General features: G+C 35.7%; 2 protein-coding genes and 1 pseudogene across 2 annotated transcripts; 1 reads left to right on the top strand and 2 right to left on the bottom strand.

The window, feature by feature from the left end:
• Positions 1 to 363: 363 nt before the first annotated feature.
• Positions 364 to 912, top strand: LOC131874283 (E3 ubiquitin-protein ligase RING1-like). The gene has a single exon (XM_059217577.1). It carries the CDS (start codon positions 364 to 366, stop codon positions 910 to 912), a length of 549 nt encoding a protein of 182 aa, XP_059073560.1.
• Positions 913 to 9,454: 8,542 nt separating this feature from the next.
• On the bottom strand, positions 9,455 to 18,272 carry LOC131050062 (glycosyltransferase BC10-like; annotated as a pseudogene).
• A 363-nt stretch (positions 18,273 to 18,635) lies between these two features.
• LOC131874284 (uncharacterized) lies at positions 18,636 to 19,637 on the bottom strand. The gene is made up of 2 exons (XM_059217578.1): positions 19,362 to 19,637; positions 18,636 to 19,244 (listed from the first exon to the last, which is right to left on the bottom strand). The coding sequence occupies exons 1-2, from the start codon at positions 19,635 to 19,637 to the stop codon at positions 18,636 to 18,638; spliced, it is 885 nt and encodes a 294-aa protein (XP_059073561.1).
• Between the last annotated feature and the right edge of the window lie 1,065 nt (positions 19,638 to 20,702).

Genomic DNA, 20,702 nt, shown 5'->3' on the forward strand with positions numbered 1-20,702 from the left:
ATACTTTTTAACCCAATTAAATAAAGTCTAACTTTCGTTGAATTCATAGATTGTATTCAACTTATTAAATACATCCCACAAATTCGCACACCAAATTGAGCATCAGTTATAGATTATATTATTTTCCGCTTATGTCATCTAAAAATAAATCAGATACGTTTAAGAATTTTGGTTTAAAATAAATCAGTTATAGATTATATTATTTTCCGCTTATCGCCTGTTATGAGGGGTCGCCAGAACAAACTATTCCTGACGCTTCATTCACTACATATTGCTAGATAACAGCAATGCATTCCACAAATTCGCATACGAAATTGAAAATCTTTTCACCATTAATTTGGTAAGCAATAGTGAAGTGAAAAAATGCAGATGCAGGAGGAGAAGCAGATGGGTTGCAGGGAGAAGGAAGTTGCCGAGTGGTGCACAAGCCTAGAATCCCGCATGGGGGATTTACGTATCGAAGCCACCAACCTATTCATGCAAGCAAATTGTTTTATGAACCGCCAAGATCTGCCTCATTGTCTGCAACACCTTAATAGCCGTCACGATTCATTATATTCTGAATTTCTCCAGATTGAAGTTCATGAGGATCGACTCCCTACTGATATTCGGTGCTTACGTGGGATCTTCAATACCTTCGATTCTCTTCGGAAAAAGATCGTCAAGATAATGGAGAATGAAAGGAAGGCGAAAGAATTGGTAGAGGGACTGCCCATTGTAACAATTTCAAATTTTCATGTTGAAGATGGGCTTTTCTGTGGAGTTTGTAGGGATGATTTTATTTTGGGAGAAGAGGTTCGAGAAATTCCTTGTATGATCCGACACATATTTCATTCTCACTGTATTTGGCCATGGCTCGAGGATCACAATACTTGTCCCATCTGTACCACGCCATTCTTTATGGAAAATTAGCTAAGATCACTAACAGAAGATCGAGATTATAGTGTGCACGGAAAGAATTATTGAAAGTGATATTACAAGTTGTGAATGCTTCATCTTCTTAGAATTGCCTGGGTTTTGCTGATTTGAACTACATTGTATCAGACAAAAATACACGCATCTATTGTCAAAATTTATTAATTAGAAATTAAAATACATATTCAAAAAAAAAGTGGATCGACACACGGCACGTCAAAATCAGGGATAGAGATATTTAGATTAAATTTTTTATCTTGAAATTGACAAACATACTTAAGATATATTTTTATTTTTTAATTCCTTTTTTTCTTTTTATTACTTATGATTGTTGAAGTGATACTCATATAACTAAATATAGCATCGCCAAACAATTATTTTGCATTTGTTAGGATTAATATAAAATAATTGAAATTAAGTAATTTTTGATGAATAGATCTTCTCTATTAAAAATTAATATTAAAGTCTATATTCACAAAAAAAGGTCAGGGGATACAAGATCACCCCACAAGAGTCACACAGCAAGAAGCCGGAGCCATAAAACAAAACTATTCATTAAAAAAACCCGCCTCAGGTAGCCAAAGCAATGGCAGTCGAGGGGGGAGGATCTTGATAATCTTTCTTGCCCCATACATCAGTGGGGCCAAGGGTCAGGTCCGGCATGGACCACCCGTCTTCTTTTTCTTTTTCTTCTTCTCCTTCCTCCCTCCTGGGAGGCGAAATAGTGAGAGCCAGACGAGGAAATTTAGAGGCGGTGGCAGCAGGCCACCCAGAATCATCACCGACAGCAAAAGGCCACCCCGAGGTAGAGCCACGAGGTGGAGGAGAAGTTGAGTGATGTCTTCACGCATTGCCTCCCCCACCAGAGGAGTGGTGAGGAACCTGGGACTACGAGGTCTAAGAGCGGCAAGCAGAGGAGCTTTGGCCACGACAATGGCCACGGGGCAGAGTGCGGTCAACAGAAATAGAATCCGATGGCACTCTGGCAACCATAGAAGGGGCATTGCCCCAATGCTGAAGGATATATTTCAAGAACCCCCATGCACAAATTCCTTCACCTCGAGAATAATTCTCAACTCAAGAAAATGAGGAGATGCCAAAGGTTTAATGAAGATGTCTATAACTTGCTCTCAAGCAGTGCAATACTCCAAGGAAAGACCACCATCATGCATGAGTTGTCAAATGTGGTGCACGCACATGAATATTGATGTGCTTCATCTATTGATGCTCAATTGGGTTGTGAGAAATGTGAATGGCAATTTGGTTATCGCAATAAAGAATAGTGGGATGAGTTGGAGGAAGATTAACTATGTCATGACCTGTCAAAGCCACTGAACCTCCTGACTAGCAAGAAATGTGCCTTAGTACTAGCCATCGGTACAAGAAAATTCTAAATTGTTTCCTACTTCTTACAAGCACCAGTGATAGGACTTGATCCAAGACAAAAGACAAACATGGAAGTGGGCTTGTGTGAATAAATGTCACTAGGCCAATTTAAATCATTGAAACCCACTATCTTTACAGACCCTAACGTGTATTAGAAATACCATAATGTGTAGTACCTCAAACATATTTCAAAATTTTCTTGGCTTCCTACCAATATCTATCATGTGGGTCATATAAAAAGAATGAAACGAGGCCAACTAGAAAGCTGATGTTAGGACAAGTGTGTGTTAAGAACAAAAGGCTTGGACTACTAATATCCTATACAATGTACAATCAACAATAGGTGATGTACAAGTGAAATTTATTGTGACACCTAATTGAAATAGTATGGGTTATGGCTTATTGTCAAACATCCTAAACTAATGAAGCATGTCAATTGCATAATTTTATTAGCATACAGAGATCCCATCAATAGATTGATGAATCTATTAAAGACCAAGAAAATAATGTATAAGACCCAAATCTATCATATCAAACTACTCTATCAAATCTCTCTGAATAGACTAAATCATTGATGATGAATTTCCTGAAAGTAGAATATCATCAACATATAAGACAAGTAACAAAATTTCATCAATGCTAGTGTTTTGTTGATTCTGACAACAACTCCACACATTGGTGTAGTCCAAGATGATACATAGAGGATAAATGTGCTACCATGACTTTGAATTATGTGGGATGAATGTTGCTTAGGGCACGGCTTCTTACAAAGTGGTGGTGAGAATATCCTGATAGATAGGTGATGACTTGAGCAAGTCTAAGATGGAAATCTATGTGAGAGTCTTCCCCAAATGAATTAAGATGTTATATTGTGTGGATAGATGAGCTTGAGGAGGGGTAGGAGTCATAGGATTGATAATTTTCATACGAGCTCTTTTAGTAGTTACTGCACATTGAGTATTTAGCCCATTAACATGAATCATGTTAACATGATCTTCTGAATGGGTAATACAACCAATTTTGCTACCGTACTGAAATGGGACCATGTTGTAATTGATGTGAATGGCTATACGAGATTGACCAAAACTATATGTACTAACTTCTCCCCGATGTTTGGGAATAGCATCCTTATACATACTTAGATGTGCATTTGGTGACTTTCTTGTGGTGGGCTCAACGTCAAACTTTCCATGATTGATAAGGTGTTGAATCAAATGTTTAACTTTTATGTGACCATGTTGTAATTGATGTGAATGGCTATACGAGATTGACCAAAACTATATGTACTAACTTCTCCCCGATGTTTGGGAATAGCATCCTTATACATACTTAGATGTGCATTTGGTGACTTTCTTGTGGTGGGCTCAACGTCAATCTTTCCATGATTGATAAGGTGTTGAATCAAATGTTTAAATTTTATGTGACCATGTTGTAATTGATGTGAATGGCTATACGAGATTGACCAAAACTATATGTACTAACTTCTCCCCGATGTTTGGGAATAGCATCCTTATACATACTTAGATGTGCATTTGGTGACTTTCTTGTGGTGGGCTCAACGTCAAACTTTCCATGATTGATAAGGTGTTGAATCAAATGTTTAACTTTTATGTGACCATGTTGTAATTGATGTGAATGGCTATACGAGATTGACCAAAACTATATGTACTAACTTCTCCCCGATGTTTGGGAATAGCATCCTTATACATACTTAGATGTGCATTTGGTGACTTTCTTGTGGTGGGCTCAACGTCAATCTTTCCATGATTGATAAGGTGTTGAATCAAATGTTTAAATTTTATGTGACCATGTTGTAATTGATGTGAATGGCTATACGAGATTGACCAAAACTATATGTACTAACTTCTCCCCGATGTTTGGGAATAGCATCCTTATACATACTTAGATGTGCATTTGGTGACTTTCTTGTGGTGGGCTCAACGTCAATCTTTCCATGATTGATAAGGTGTTGAATCAAATGTTTAACTTTTATGAACTTGTTTGTAGTATGACCTTTGATATGATGATAGGCACAATACTCGTCATCTTTTTACCAATTGGGTTTGGGTTTAGATTCATCAAATGGTTGTGTTTGTGGATATATGATCATGTTGTGCTGCTCCATTCATTTAAAGGTAACATCTAATGGTTCTCCCAAGGTCACAAATTGACATTTTGGGTTGTTGTGACTCATTTGTCTTGGTGGAGCATGAGAGACCATGATAGCATTGGTTTTATTTATTTGAGCATGTTGTGTTTGTTTTTGAGGATTTTGATGTGTTTCTAGTGGTAGACTAACATGTTCTTGTGGTGAAGGATTGGTATACATTTGTGGGGGAATTTATATACGTTTGTCTAAATGGTCATTGTAAAGTTTGATAACTCGATCATCGATTAGGGCTTGTTCAACTGATGGCCCCTTGGACCCGATGTCATGGAAGGTACTTGTACAATTTAATTGAATGTTGTATGCAAGCTTTGAGTGGAGATTATTGATGAAAACAAGACCCACTTGAGAATTAGGAACTTTTCATGGGAGACAACCAACAAGGTCTCTCCACCTCTGGATATAGTTGAGAATATTTTCTCCCCCTTTTGTTTAGCTTGACAAAGATCAAACATGGAGATATAATTTTTGATATTGTAATGATAATGCACAACAAACTTCATTGACAAGTTTGTAAATGTAGTGATTGAATCAAATGGTAGTTTTGAAAACCATTCTAAAGTAGGTTCACTTCTTTTAGGAAATAACCACAATAAGTAATTATTGCAATATGCTACTTCTTGACAAGCCATGTAAAATTATTTGATATGGTGTTGTGGGTCACCTTTCCCCTTATATTTATCGAATTTTGGCATTTCAAAAAATTTAGGAAATGACATTGTGGTTATTGACTTGTCAAAGGGATAAGGGAAAAGATCTTCAAATTTAAAAACTCACTCAAATTTATTTTCTTGTAGATTCTTGAGAGTCACCTTAATTTCTTCCCACTTAGCGGTGTCTAGAAATGGAGGTGTTTGTATCCTCAACATGATATGATAGATGGTGATGGAATGGTAGATTGGTAATGTGGTGTCTGGTAGGTAGCTTGATGCAAATGAATGCAATTGGGCTAGTGTTGTGGATGTTGGTAACCTACTGTGTTTTGATAGATGGTGGGTTGTTGATAAGTGGGTGCCTCTTGTTGGATGAGCGATGGTTGTTGGTAGATATATACAAACCTTGTTGGTACTATGGGTGTTTCTAGTGGGCTTGGCAACATTCTGTTGTTGAGCAAGGTATTGATGCTCATATGATAGGTTTTGAGGTGGATTTGTTTGATGGGTGTCACTATGAAGATAACTGCCCCCAATATATGTAGGATGACATGTGTTCATCTATTGATTGTAAGACGATAGATTTTGGTTAGCACCACTTGATAGTTGATAAGTATTTATCGTAACATATGAGTAAGATGACACTTGCAAGTACCTAACATGTTGTTGACATACAATAGGTTGCACAATCACTTATGGTTGATATTTTGGTGTAGTGGTAGATTGTGTCATGGACTGCGTGGGTGGTGGTACAGATGATGTTGGTGTGGCAACATTTGTTCCCCCAACCATAGTTTGTGTGATGGGTGGTGGTGGATAACTAGGAATTTAGGTAGTCATGGCTTGTTTTTGCATGAAAGACAAAGCCATAGGTAGAGTTTGATGAAAGATTGATGCACGATAAAAGGATTGATTGTGTAACTTGGTATTCGAATTGTGAGTTTGGAAAACCTAAAGGATGATATGACAAAATAGTTACTCAAGAGGATTCACTCAAGCAACAAGATGAATTTATGCAAGTCGAGACTTTGGCTCGAGGTGATAAGGCTATACTGATGTGAGAACTGACTCTAGACATGATGTAGTCAAAGAGAAAGTTATGATAGTCGCTAAGATGTAGGCTATGTGGCAACTCTATGAAATGAGACCAAGCGTGGATGAAACATTGATTTTTTGATTAGATTGGATGATTGGTTTGATGTTTTGATTTGATATTTGACTGATTTGATTAAAGTTTGATGTTCAAATTTGGATGTTTGATGTCTAATCCTTGACTTAGGAGGACGGTAATGATGACGTGACTTTGATGACAATGACAATGAACAACGATGACAAATATGATGAGGCAGATTTAGATTATGATGACGAGAGTGGTGACTATGCCAAGACTAGGATGATGATTATGAATATGCAAATTGGGATTTGGATGTCCACGATTATGACAACATGGAGGTTAAAAGTTATGTTTGGACAAAGTACAAACCCTCTTGATGATTTTACCAAACTGATATTTAAAATTTTGGCAGAGAAATGGTGCAGACATGCATTCCTGTTGGAACATAGAGAAAACCTGTGTTTATGAAAGCGAACCCGTAGCTTTAAGATGATGAAAATTTGACTCTGGTGAAGGAGTGTTTTTGCTGGAACATAGTGCAAACCCATGGTTTGAAGACAATTGTGCTGGATGACAAGATAAATGATGAAACATGACTCAAAACACAAACTTGTTGGACTAGTTTTTGACTTTGAATGACTAATTATTTGACTTGCTTTCTGAAAAAGATAGTTTTTGTGGCACACACATCAAGTGCAAAGACAATTGTTTGACTCAACTAAAGTATGAGGGCCTAGATTAAACCCAAATGAAAATAATTACTACTTTAAGCATGAAATTAGTTGAAGGAATTCACAACTTAAGGCTTGGAATATGGATACTACTTGGTTGTGGAGCTCTTACAATAAAATACCTCAAACGAAAAAAATAGATAGAGATTAGTTGTGCTCTCTCCCCCAACATGACACCAACACGTCTTTTCTCTTACCTCTAAGATCCAAAAATCTAGGAGAAATTACTATCTCATTATGAATGGTACATGGAGAATATCTATGAGGTATGGTGCGCACACCCTAAACAACCAAGTATGGGTTTTTTTGGCCTCTAAAACAAGGTATTTATATAGCAGACCAAAGGAAAGTGTCGCTTTGAGTCGCTTGTGGGGTGAGTAATTTTTCCCCTAATATGATACTTGTATGTTATCTTTTTAGGGATTTAATCTAAATAAAAAGTGAAAAGTTACAAGGCTTTTGGTCACCAAAGTTCCATAGAAGGCAAGGGGAGAGCATAAACCAATTATAAATTTTTCAAACATGACAAACACTTGTTTAATTTCCTTATTGAAACAAAGTGTGCTCTAAACTAAAAAAAGACAAGATTAAATTTTAAACCAAATTTTTCTTAGAGCAACCCCTTCTTTGGCGGTCCTACAAGCAAACGGGTTACTATTTTGTTTTGGGGGTCTTCTACAATTGAAATACTTCCATAAATGTTAGCGGGGCCAGAAAATAGAGAGATGTTAGCAAACTAGTAACAATTCAAACTTGCTACTTTTAATTCTACATGTAAACATGTTGCATGTTAATTCAAACCTGCTATTTCTCAAAAAACTAAAGAAAAGAACAAAAGACAATTTTATCAATGCAAAATCAATGTTGATCAATTCAAATTCACCAATTATGTTAAAAACACATAAACTATATACTTGATAGTAAAAGGGTAGGAATCTGTTCCCATAGTTTCTAGTCTCGTTCCCGATGTTTGTAAAAAAAGAGACCTAGAGCCAAAATGACTTTCATTGAAGCGAAAATCAAATAGCTATATCAAGTTTTTTTCTTTGAGAACCTAAAATATTCAGTAAACACACTGAAATAATAAGAAAACAAGACGTTGACCTATGAAGTGGGTCCCACCAGGTGTGCCAGAAATGTGTAAAGATAAATGTGAGTAAAATGAAAAGATTGAAATGCAATATAAAGAACCTAAATAACCCAAATATCGAGAAAATGATTAAGATAAGGACGTTTAAAAATAAGCTAAGTAAATAAGAAATAAGAAAGAAAATGCAAACTTCAAGCCTCTATAGATGAGGATTTGTCCTTTGATTTGATTCAATGTGTGCTCACTTTGATACTTACAAGGGTTCTCAATATTGCTCCATGATGATACAAATGCAAGATGGTTGATGATGAAATGCAAGATTTAAACTAAAATGGATGCAAATTGTGAACTCAAAATGGCATGATAACTTTGCTATGAAATGAGAGTGATGATTTGTGAAGGAAAAATGATGCATTAAATAGAAATGGACCTAGGAATTGAGGGTGTCTAAAAATGAAACACTTGTCCTCTTTGAAGACAAGTTGCAATGCAAAGGATGACATGTGGAAGGGAAGCCAGGTGTCAATTTGGGAGCAAGACACCCAAATTTAGATTCTTTTCCTCATTTATTTAAAATAGGAATGTGCACATATTAAAATAAGGTTGATTTAGAATTGTTTAGGGGGATAAGGTTGGCCAGAACCAACGGTTAGTTATTGGATTGGGATTAGAGGAATAGTAAGAGGGTGGTTAAGAGTAGAAGCCATGTGCTCAAATTAGAATTAAATAGGATTTATTTGATTCAAATTGGAGAACAAAGAAGAAAAGGATAAAATGAATTCAATAAGACAAAATAATTTATTTGTGTTATTTAATAGAAGAAGGGGAAATTAATCAATTAAATAGTCAAGGGGATTCATTAATTAATTAAAAGGATCATAACTTAATTAATTAAATTAATTTAGCTAGGGAGATGACGTTAATTAATTAAATATATAATTAATTAGTTAACAAATGCAACTAAGATGACTAAATTCAAGTGATGTAATTAATCAAATTTAAGTGTCTACATATATAACATGTAATGTACTTCATTATTGTACAACACACGAAACAGATTAAAGTCTTTTGTTTTATTAACATTGCTTCTTTTGCTTAGTTACCATAGCATATATAGATGCATATTAAATTATCCACTTAATTTGAATAGTCTCCAAAGAGAATATGAAAAGACAACGAGAGAAGGAGAAAGCAAAGAAGTGGAACGATCCAAAACCATGGAGTGTTAGACCCCAACAAGTGTAACATTATAGATTAAAGTACACAATATAAATTTATATACATAATATAATAAACTAAATAGTAAATGGTCACATAAAAATATAAGTATAACAATCAATTAAGTGACAAAGATTTATACAAACACTCAAAATAAAAATCAAAGCATTTGAAAATGAATTAAAATCCCATTACTATGGATGAAAGTTCCAATAAAGGTTTTAATGAACTTGGATGAAACTTTCGAGCAAAAAGAAAGTCATTAGTACAATTTCTACTTCTCGCATCATCATGTATTTTCTGAAGGAACTGTTGTGTGATCTGATTCTTTCTTAACTGTGCAGGATGAGGAGAGAGCTTAGTCCAATCGACCCAAGTGAGACTTCTATTCGAATTAAGAGAGACTTGATCAAATATATTCAGCAGTGTAGGAAGATAGTGTTCATCAGGGTAACATGTGGGCTTGCAAAAGCGTTTGAACACCAAATAATATTTATTATCTGCAATAAAAAAATGTGCTAATGGGCGCTGAATCTCAAACCACTGAGATCCTTTTCTCCATTGAGATAATGTGATTTGAGGTGCCATGAATTTGTTGTAACGTCCCCTTGATCGACGCCCAGGATTGTCATATGACTCCACATAGCTAAGATTTGAGGAGATAAGATAATTGTATACTGTGGTGAAATTTTAGAGGGGAATGCAACTCTCTGAAAGGAGAACAAAATGTTTGTTGGAAACATCAAGTAGAGCATTTGCCACAAGTCGCTTCTCTGCATCCACCATACTAATTCTTCCCCATTCCACCACCTGCAAACACAAACAAAAAAGTGAAATTTTCAATATAGAATTTTTTTTATAACCTAAACCTCACTTAATTTCATGATCTGAATTATGAATTCGGATTATAACACCCGGTGTATAACTTGCAATATTGTAGACCTTTAACAACAAAATTTAGACAACAAACTCGTAAAGAGATATATTTAGCTCAAAAAGGTATCGTATTGCATTTCAAATTTTAATTTATATAGTTTGAAATTGATTTCAAGAGTCGCAAGACCCCCTTGGAATTCGAAATGAACATTCTAAATAATATTTATTACAATAAAGCTAAAACATTATTAGAAAAACTATATATTTTTACTAGTCCAACTTAACAAGGTCATAACTTTTCACTCGGTGCTCGAAATCCGGAATCGCTTACACTGTTTGAAAGGTCTCAAAGAGAACTAATTTCAGTCCCTTTTCATAATGGAATTCAACTTATCGAGTTAAGGGATTAATGACACTTCTGACCCCAAATTCCGCTCTAAAGGCCTCTGAAAACACAATTTACTTGAACCTAGAAAATATCGAAATATTAGATTTTTTATATTTTCCATTATTACTTATGTCAACACTATCAAAGTTCTCTTAAATTGTTATATGATCACTTCATCTACACAAATCCTCGATGGTCCTAATTCTCATTACATGTATTCATTATCTTAAGTTCAATTTGTGACAATAAATCTAACCCAAGTTAGTTCCATGAGTGTGGGAATGACCCTAGAGTTTCAAATTTTAAATTTAGAACCTAATCCTAAGACAACTCCCTCCAATTAGATATAATAGGTTTAATTTAAAAAATAGAACATGTTAGTTTATGTGCTAAAGTATTATATTTAGGGACAAACTTTAACTTATTTTAGACCATTAAAGGGATATTTAGGAATCACAAAGAGAGCATAACAAATTATTGAAATATTTCATCATTAGATTAATCATCATCTTAGACATCAATACATGTTTTCTTTGCCATTTTTTATCATTTTTTTCATACCTTTGACTTCATAATAAGCGTTTGGCCAAAAGAGAACATTCATAGACTAACAAGGTCCTAATTGATGTCTTTTGACACTACCCATTTGCAAACACAAGTTCTAGGCATCAAGGTGAATATATTCTATGAATCAAATTCAATAAAGATATTTTTCATTTTCAAAGTTTAGATCCATTAAAACTATAAGTGTCAGATCAGTTACATTGTCATATAACTGAACTATAAAAAAAGATATGTTTTTTTGGTACATATATGTTTGTCTAATTATTTTTAAAATATTAATAAATTCAAAAAATAACTGATAATATATATTTCAAAAAAACTTCATATTTAGAATTAAATATCATTTATTTATTTAAATTTTAAATATTTATTTTAATATATTATCAGATTCTTACACTAAATAATTTATAAGAATAATAATTATTTTAATAATTTATTTATCTTAAATTTTATTAGAAAAAAAAAAGATTTTGTTTTCCTCTTCAAACATCTATTGTAAAATTATTTGATTTATTAAAACTCAATAGATGCATAATATAACTAGTATAAAATAATGTTGATATTATTAAATTTAAAATCAAGCAATTATAACAATTATACTTATTATTTAATTAAAAAGTTACATTGTCCAATATTGTACGGTTAATCAAATTAAGAAAGGTACTAAAAAAATATTAAACTATTTTTTACATATATCATTTTACCTTTATCATATATTTGACTATTTAGTTTTATTATTTTTTAATAAATTTATAAATTTGATATAAGATTAAAAAATATTCTAACAAGAATTAAGTATTTTGAAAAATAGAATTTGTTATTTTATTTTTTTTATTGATAAAAGGCCGAAGCCAGAGGATTTTATTAATAAAAAGATAATTACAACTCCATTCAGTGTGAGCACCGGTAGGAAAGAATGGAGGGAAGAAAACCTCCGGTCTAGCCCAGATCCATTAAAGGATCGGAATTTAATGCTAGAGATAGCTACAAATAAGGAGCATGATACATGAATCATTGGATAATGCATATCCGGGTGAATCTACTAAAAGAATATTTAAGGAACATCCACATTTTTCCCTAGTGTTGTGTATCGCCCCTGCCCTAAAAATGATAACCTCGATCGTTATTGACAGCACTGATCTTTACCTGAATTCTAATATGCCCAGTATGGAACTGGCCATTCCCTTGTTCTACATAAGAACCTCATTTCACCTTACATCCCAGCTTAATGTTAGAATGAATACAATAATTACAAAGTCAAAAAGAGAAATAGCTTAAACCATAACTTTCCAATAAATTCTCTCAGTAGGTATTGAAATCAAAGTCTGTCAAGAAAATACCTGCTTGAACTCTCAATCATGCTATATAGCATAATACTGCAGAAATAGTTAGTCGAAACACAATATTCCTACCCATAATGTCCAGCCTATACCAAATCATCCGCTAAAAAGCTTAAGAAATGAGAGCACAATTTCCTCCTCCAATATTGAAGGAAATACAAATGGAGACAAACTATTGAGAAGACTAGTCAGACAATTATTTCCAAACAACCCTCTCCATATAAAACACTAAAAAAGGATAAGAACAAAGAAACCTGTCAGCCATCACAAATCATAATCATAGCAGTCATCTGTCTTAAATTGAAAACCTTCCTATCATAAGTCCCGCAATTATTATTCATGAAAATGACCATATATATACATATTTATATATACATATATGTGTGTGTGTGTGTGTGTGTGTGTGTGTGTGTGTGTGTGTGTGTGTGTGTGTGTGTGTGTGTGTGTGTGTGTGTGTGTGTGTGAATCTCTACATAATGTATGCAGTTAAGAGAAAATATATCTATATATGCATATATCTATATATGAATATATATATATATATATACATATATGTATATGTATAGATATATATACATATATGTATATATGTATATATATATGTATATACATATATGTATATATATATATGTATGTATGTATATATATATATGTATATATATATATATATATATATGTATGTATATATGTATAGATATATATATATACATATATGTATATGCATATACATATATATGATTTTAGATATTATTGTTTAATAAAGTTAAAGCGGAAAACAGAGCTTTTATCACATCTAGCCAAGAGGTAAAAGATCATCATGATGCAAACTCTTTCATCAAAATGCTTTAGGAATATGAAAATCTTCCCATTAGACGAAATACCATCTATGCTAAAGGGTAGTATTCTGCAAATAGAAGTACAAATATAGGAAGATAACTCTCTCTCTCTCTCTCTCTCTCTCTCTCTATATATATATATATATATATATATATATATATATATATATATATATATATATATATCTTGTTGGAACCGATTTGCCCATAAATTAAGAGAGAGGAATAGAAGCTCAAATGATCAATAAAACCAGCTAAACCTATAAGCAAAAATCAGTGAATAGAACAGAAACATAACTAAGGCTAGATAGTATATAGATAAAGCATCCATGAGTCTTTTAAAACATAAGTCTAAGATATACAAGAGTAGAACTTCAGAGAGTCTAAAGGTAACAAAAGGAGAAAAAAAAAATGCCGAGACAAAACCCCCCATTAACGGTCAATTTACATGCTCGTAGCCCAGATAGTCAGAAGGGAGCCAAAAAATGACAGAAAGCTCCCCCATCGGAAGGAGGCTCATCCTCTCCTTCCCTGCTTATGAGGGCCCCTAGATCTTGAGCTTTCTAGATTTGCTACAGAAGGGTCAACAGGAGAGGGAGGGATTGGCATATCATTCGGGATAACTTTGATGTTCTCAGCTTTGAGGTAATTGATCAACCATTTGTCCCGCAGAGGCTTTTTAACCTACAGGAGCCATGAGAGGAAGAAAAAGTTTCGGCTTCTGATAGGGTTGTAAGCCTCAAAGGCCGGAAGATCCTCTATAACCAGGATAGGGAACCAAGGCACCGGTTTATTCATCTTAATAAGGACATTGTAGTCTCGGGGCTTTGGAGCAGCAAGTTCTTCATCAATGTTGACCACCACCCTCTCCAGTTCACCCAGAATTTCCTTTTTGAAGATGTTTTTGTATAGCTTCACCACTACATTTTTGTCTTTCTCTAGATGCATGGCTATTGCTAAGAACATCGTTGAGATGTCAGGATTAGCCTGAGTCTAGTCCTCATTTAAGATGTAATCTTTCCCTAGGGTTTTCATAACAACACCAGTGACCAGGGGATTCTGGCGGACCAGAATGCCCCTCATTCTTTCCTCTTTGATTTCACCTACAAAGACCATCTGTCATTTCAGCCCTAGAAGTCTTAGTGGAGTATTCATTTGAGCTAAATGGAGGATACAATGGGACATCGACCAAATGGTCTAGATATAGCTGGAGTATTAATGCTACGTGAGAAACAACTCATCTAGTCGGAGCAGAATGCAGATAAATGATCGAAATCGGAGGGTCAGGATGCAAGTGGAGCGATCTTCAAGGATCTAAGAAATAATTACCGCTGCCTTAAAGCCTTCAAGCGAAGGGTACTTATACTCTCAAATCATAGAGGAAGTGTCACCTCATCATTACTAGAGTGTCGTCACCTTGGTATTGATCAAGGAGAAATGCTGACGAAGGACATCCGAAAAGAGAGGCAAATCTCTCTAAAAAGCTTAAGCTTAAAAAAGGCTTAACTAAGCCTAGAAGGCTTAGAGAGGAAGATATGGCGAGCTCTAAAGGGATAAATAATTTATTTTATTCCTTTTAGAATACAATATATATAAGAGTATTAATACCTATATATCCATGTATACATATTTCAGTTGTGATGATCTATGCATATTCATATATATATATATATATATATATATATATATATATATATATATATATATATATATATATATATATATATATATATATATATATATATATATATACATGATTGTGGGTATGACTGAAAATAAATCTGTCACCTATGATTATCGGCATCTATATACATATATATAAAATTGGATGAATACCTATGTGTGGCATTATGAACGTATAAGAGAGACTCTATATATGAAAATGTATAAATATGTATATATCTGCATGTATATATATCTATATAGTTAAGAGCATATATAGATTTATATATATAAATATATATATACATGTATATAAATACAGATATATATAGATATATATTTATATATATGTATGACAGTGAGAATATATGTGAATGTATATGATGGCCTTGCCAAGGAATATGACCTCCTAGCTGGCTTCTCCTGGGAAAGCATGCTCAGCAATTCTCCTGTTACCTTGTTTACCTGTGAGTTGTCAGACATTTGAGAGAAAACCTAAGATAGATTCTCAAGGGAGGAGAATGCCATCCGCTCCCAAGTTAGCTAACTCATCCGCTCTTTTGTTGCCTTCCCTATAGATGTGATTGATCGTAAATCTCTCAGACCCTCTGCAAAGCTCAATGGCTCGTGACAGTAGGGAGTTGAGTCTCCAATTGGGCATGCTCCCTTTTCTTAGAGCGTTGATAATAATTGCTGAGTCCCCTTCAATATACAAATTCTTCACTCCCATCTTTTTGCACAGATCCAAGCCTACCAGCAGGGTCACCAATTCTGCCAAATTATTAGTTTTGTTACCTATAGGGAGTGCTCTGAGGGCAATTTCCTTTCCTTCCCAGTTATGGATAGAGCATCCTATCCCTGCCACCCCAGGATTTCCACGAGAAGCCCCATCAAAGTTTAACTTCAGCCAACCCTCACCTGGAGGTTGCCACATACATTCAACTATTTTCCTTAGATTCCCTTTAGGGCCATCCCCAACAAAGGGTAGGATAGATAGTCCCTCCCATAATCCCTTCATCTTCTCATCCCAATAGGATACTGTGGCATTATTGTTAAGATGAAATTTGATCTGACTGTTGATGAGTTTGATAATAGCAGTCTCAATTTTATTGATTACCCAATTCACCTCTAATTTTTCATTTTTGAAGAGACGTCTATTTCTTTCCTTCCACAATTCCCAAATTATGGAACATGGAAGAGAAATCCAAAGGCCTTTGAAATAGACATCCTTGTCTTAGGATAGGCCAAGCATTGAGCATCCCTAAAATAGTTTGGGGAAAGGCAGAGGACCAACCTAGTTTCTTGGTGAACCACACCCAACATTGGTTTGCATAGGTGCAATTGAGGAGGAGATGGTTTGTGTCTTATTCATTCTTTTCACAAAGAGGGCATCTACTAGGTCCTTCATACCCCACCCTCCTGAATTTATCGGCGGTCAAGAGCTTATTTTGGAGAGCAAGCCATGTGAAGACTCCAGCCTTGGGAAGGCAATATCTGTCCCAGTAGAGTTTCAGAGGCAGCTCTATCTTGGGTCTAAGGTGGGCTTTAGTGATGTGAGAATACCCATCCTTAGAGTTATATTCCCCATTCATGAGGCCATCCCACACTAGCCTATCATTGTTAAGACTAAAGGAGATGTTTATCTCTCTTAGAATTGCCATGAGTTTATCTTTATCCCTTACAGAGGTATCCTCATTTTCTCTATCTATCCATTGCCATCTCGTCCCCTCCTTTGAGGGAGAGATGTAGTTCCCTAACAATTTCCCTCTATTTGATTCTAGGAGTGCCCTTGTAGGTCCAAAGTCATAGAATTTCTCGATCGCCTTATACCCTCCCCAAGAGTCTGACCAAAACAAGGCATCTTCCCCATAGCTTAGGTTCCAAGTGAGTTTATCTGAGATAATATTTCTACACTCTAGCATAAAGTTCCAAATGTGAGAGCCTCTAGGTGGGTTGTTTTCTCTAATTATTTGGATAGGGTTATCTTCATTAAGATATTTATGGTATAATATTCTAGCCCATTTTAAATGGGGATATCTGAACATTCTCCATACTAACTTTGTCCCAAGGGACCTTCTTTGGTCACGGAAATTTTTAATGTCGGCACCTCCTTCTTCTTTTGGTCTACAAATCTTATCCCAAGATAGGAGTGATAATTTCTTATTTTCACTAGCACCTTGCCAAAAGAACGTTCTAAGGTGTTTATTTAGCTCATCCCATTTTTTGGACGATAAATTGTGACAAGAAAGTTGGAAGATGGGCATTGCTGCCAAAACTAATTTGACCAAGGTTGACCTGCCTGCGAAGGATAGCCATCTCCCTTTCCAAGTGTTAATCTTCATCTTGATTTTATCCACCATGTGGTCCCAAGACTTTGATGTCCTACTTCCTTTATCCAGAGGGATGCCTAAATATTTGCAAGGGAGGAGACCAAGCTTGATCTCCAAGACCTTGCATATCTCTTCCTCAGATGCGTAATTTGTGTTGAACATAAACACAACTGACTTCTCCAGATTGACCTCTTGACCCGATGCTTCCATGTAGGATTTGAGGATCCCTTTGTAGGCCCTTGCTTCCCTAATGTCGCCTTGCCCGAAAAGCATTGTATCATCTACAAATTACTGGTGGGTGATAGGGGTTAGACCACTGGTGATGGGTATACCTATGATCCCACCCTCCTCTCTAGCCTTTGAGATAGACCTTCCTAGAGCCTCTACCATAATGATGAAGAGGAAAGGAGACATAGGATCTCCCTGCCTTAGACCTCTAGAGCTGATAAAAAAACCTTCAGGAGTTCCATTGACCATGACAGAGAATTTGGGGGTGGATATGCATTCAAAAATAAGGTTGATCCAAGATTTGGTAAAGCCAAATGCTTCCAAACATTTGCAGAAAAATCTCCAATCAACTTTGTCATAAGCTTTGCTGATATCTAGTTTGACCAACATGCTTGGTGCTCTATTAAGCTGAACTGGATGAATAGCTTCCTGAGCTATTATTACCCCATCATAGATTGATCTATCGGGCACAAAGTCTGTTTGTTCTTCGCTAATGATGATAGGGAGAAGTTTTTGAAGTCTAGATGCTAAGGTTTTGGTGAGTAGTTTATAAAGGGTGTTACACAGGGCTATGGGCCTGTAATCATTAAAGCTATCTGATTTCTCTTTTTTTGGAATCAACACTAAGAAAGTATTGTTGATCTCCTTTAGAATCTTACCTGAGTTTCTAACACCCTCTAAAGCCTCCATTATCTCTAGACCCATAAATCCCCAACATTTTTGGAAGAAGCTAGTAGGGAAGCCATCTGGGCCTGAAGCCTTATCTGGATTCATTTTCATGAGGGCAAATTTGACCTCCTCCTCTGAAATTTTCTTAAGCAGACATCTGTTGTGTTATGTATTAATGAGTTTTGGAATATTTCTAATTATATTATGTTGGCCCCCAAGGTTGGAGCCGACAGTGTTGTTTAGGATGCCTTCAAAGAACCTAACAGCTTCCGCTGCCACCTCTAATGGGTCTACCAGATTAACTCCTTGGCCATTCTTAATGTTGGAGATTCAGTTTACCCATCTTTTCTGCTTGGTACTGTTATGGAAAAACTTTGTGTTGCGATCTCCATCTTTCAGTGAAGTTTCCTTGGATTTTTGTCTCCAGAAGATTTCTTCTTTGGCCAGAATCTTTTCATACTCTGACAGTTATAGTTTTTCTTTAAGGAAGAGAGGTTCGTCCATCCCCCGATCCAAAACTTCCTTATTAACATCCTTGAGGTCCATTTCTACTAAAAGTTTCTTGTCAAAGATGTTACCAAAGTGCTCCCTATTCCACTCCAGGAGCGTCCTTTTGATTAACTTAAATTTGTTAGTAACAGTAAACATCTTTGAGCCTGAGAATACTGATTCACTCCACCATTGTTCAATCAGGTTGATGATGTTATCATCCTTGAACCACATGCTTTTGAATTTGAAAGGGCAATTTTGAGGACCTTGTTCTATCAGAATGTTAAGTTGGAGTGGGTAATGGTCAAAACCGGATAAAGGAAGGATCTCCGCTTCCATTGTATAATTGAACTCCTTAAGCCCCCCATGGATGAAAAAACTATCAAGCTTGTCTGCAATATCGCTAAAGCCTTTCCTCCTGTTGTTCCATGTTAAGGTGTTCTCTGCTGTCTGAATTTCCAACAGGGAATTCCTATTGATCCAATCATTAAAGTCCAAAGCCGCAGAAGGTAGCTTGTTACTACCTTCTCTTTTGTCTAATGCCTTAGTGATGGTGTTGAAATCTCCTCCAATAATACATATCTCATTCTATTTGTTTCTTAAGAAAGTCTCAAGTTCCAACCAGACTTGAGCTTTATCCCTATACTGAATAAGACCATAGACATTGATCAGATTAAAACTTAACTTGATATTATAGCAAGTAACCTTTCCGCCTATCCAATTATGTTTTATCTCTGATGGTGAAAACGAGGAAAATCTTGGATCCCAGATGATTGTCGATCCTCCTAAAGCCCCAAGGGCTGGGGAATGCTTCAGTTTTCTAAAACCCAATTTCTTCTCAAAGAGGTCTATCTCGGATGAGTTCATTTTAGTTTCTTGGATTAGAATTATGTTTGGTTTTGATTCAGATAAGCAGCGTTTTATGATACGTTGCTTGTTAGGGGCATTCATACCCCCAACATTCCACGATAAGATTTTCATGGTTCTGTGGGGAGGAACTTCCCCTCCCCTACATTAAATAGAGATGAAATTTTTGGTTGGCCCCTAGCTTCCCCATCCTTGGCTCTTAATTTAGCCAGGGATCTTCTACCCCTTCTTTTGAAGGACTTGGCACAATTGGGAGAGGCTTTGCTCTCTTCTAAATTATGAATGCCTAGTATGTTTGGGTTCTCATTTTCCAAATTATCTAGGGCCATGAACAGTTCCTTTGTTTCCATATTGACTCTGGCATCATCCACTAAATTTTTAACATAGAGCTCCCTCTGCCTTTCCAATTCTTCGGAATCACAAACCTCATCAACAAATTGTTCCATCAGGTCATTAACTACTTCTTCCCCAATAAAGTTGGCGATAATGTTGATTTCCCTTGCTACTTGTTCTCTCTCTACTTTTGTAGCCGCCACTGAATCACTCTTCAAGGGTGGATAGGTTTCCTCTACCCCCCCACTGACCTTCAAATCCTTATCTTGTGTTGTCGGTTGATCTTGTTTAGAACCATTATCCAAAGCAGGGGGACAACCTTCCTTCACCAATTTTTTCTCTAAAAGGGATAAGTTAACTACTATTGAAGACCTCAGGAGGCTCTCCACCCCCGAGTCTCTGCTTAATCCAAATTTGGCATCCCCTAGAATGCTTATACTCAGCAAAACCTTTTGCATTGGAGGTTCTCTAATCTCCCCATCTTCTAAATTTTGATCCTTGTACCCGGGATCTTCTATTGTTGTCATGCCATCTTCTAGAGATGGGAGGACGAGGGAGTTTGTTATCTTATTTAGGGAGTCCTTAGATGGGGACTCAAAGCACCGATTCGCTTCCAAATCCGATGCAGGGGCTTGATGCGTGGATTCAATCTTAAAGATTCATCGCCCTCCAGAGGAAAACCCCCAATTCCTTCCATAAATTTAAGAAAGACACCCTTTTTATTATGATTTAACCTAGGGTTTGACAACATAGATGAGGATTTCTTGGAGGTATCTTCTCCAATGGGGCCCTTATAAAAGGTCGGTTCGAAGGTTAAAATGTGGTTATTGATTTTTAACTCTATGT

The sequence above is a fragment of the Cryptomeria japonica genome, chromosome 3, assembly GCF_030272615.1.
Source record: "Cryptomeria japonica chromosome 3, Sugi_1.0, whole genome shotgun sequence".
Lineage (NCBI taxonomy): Eukaryota > Viridiplantae > Streptophyta > Pinopsida > Cupressales > Cupressaceae > Cryptomeria > Cryptomeria japonica.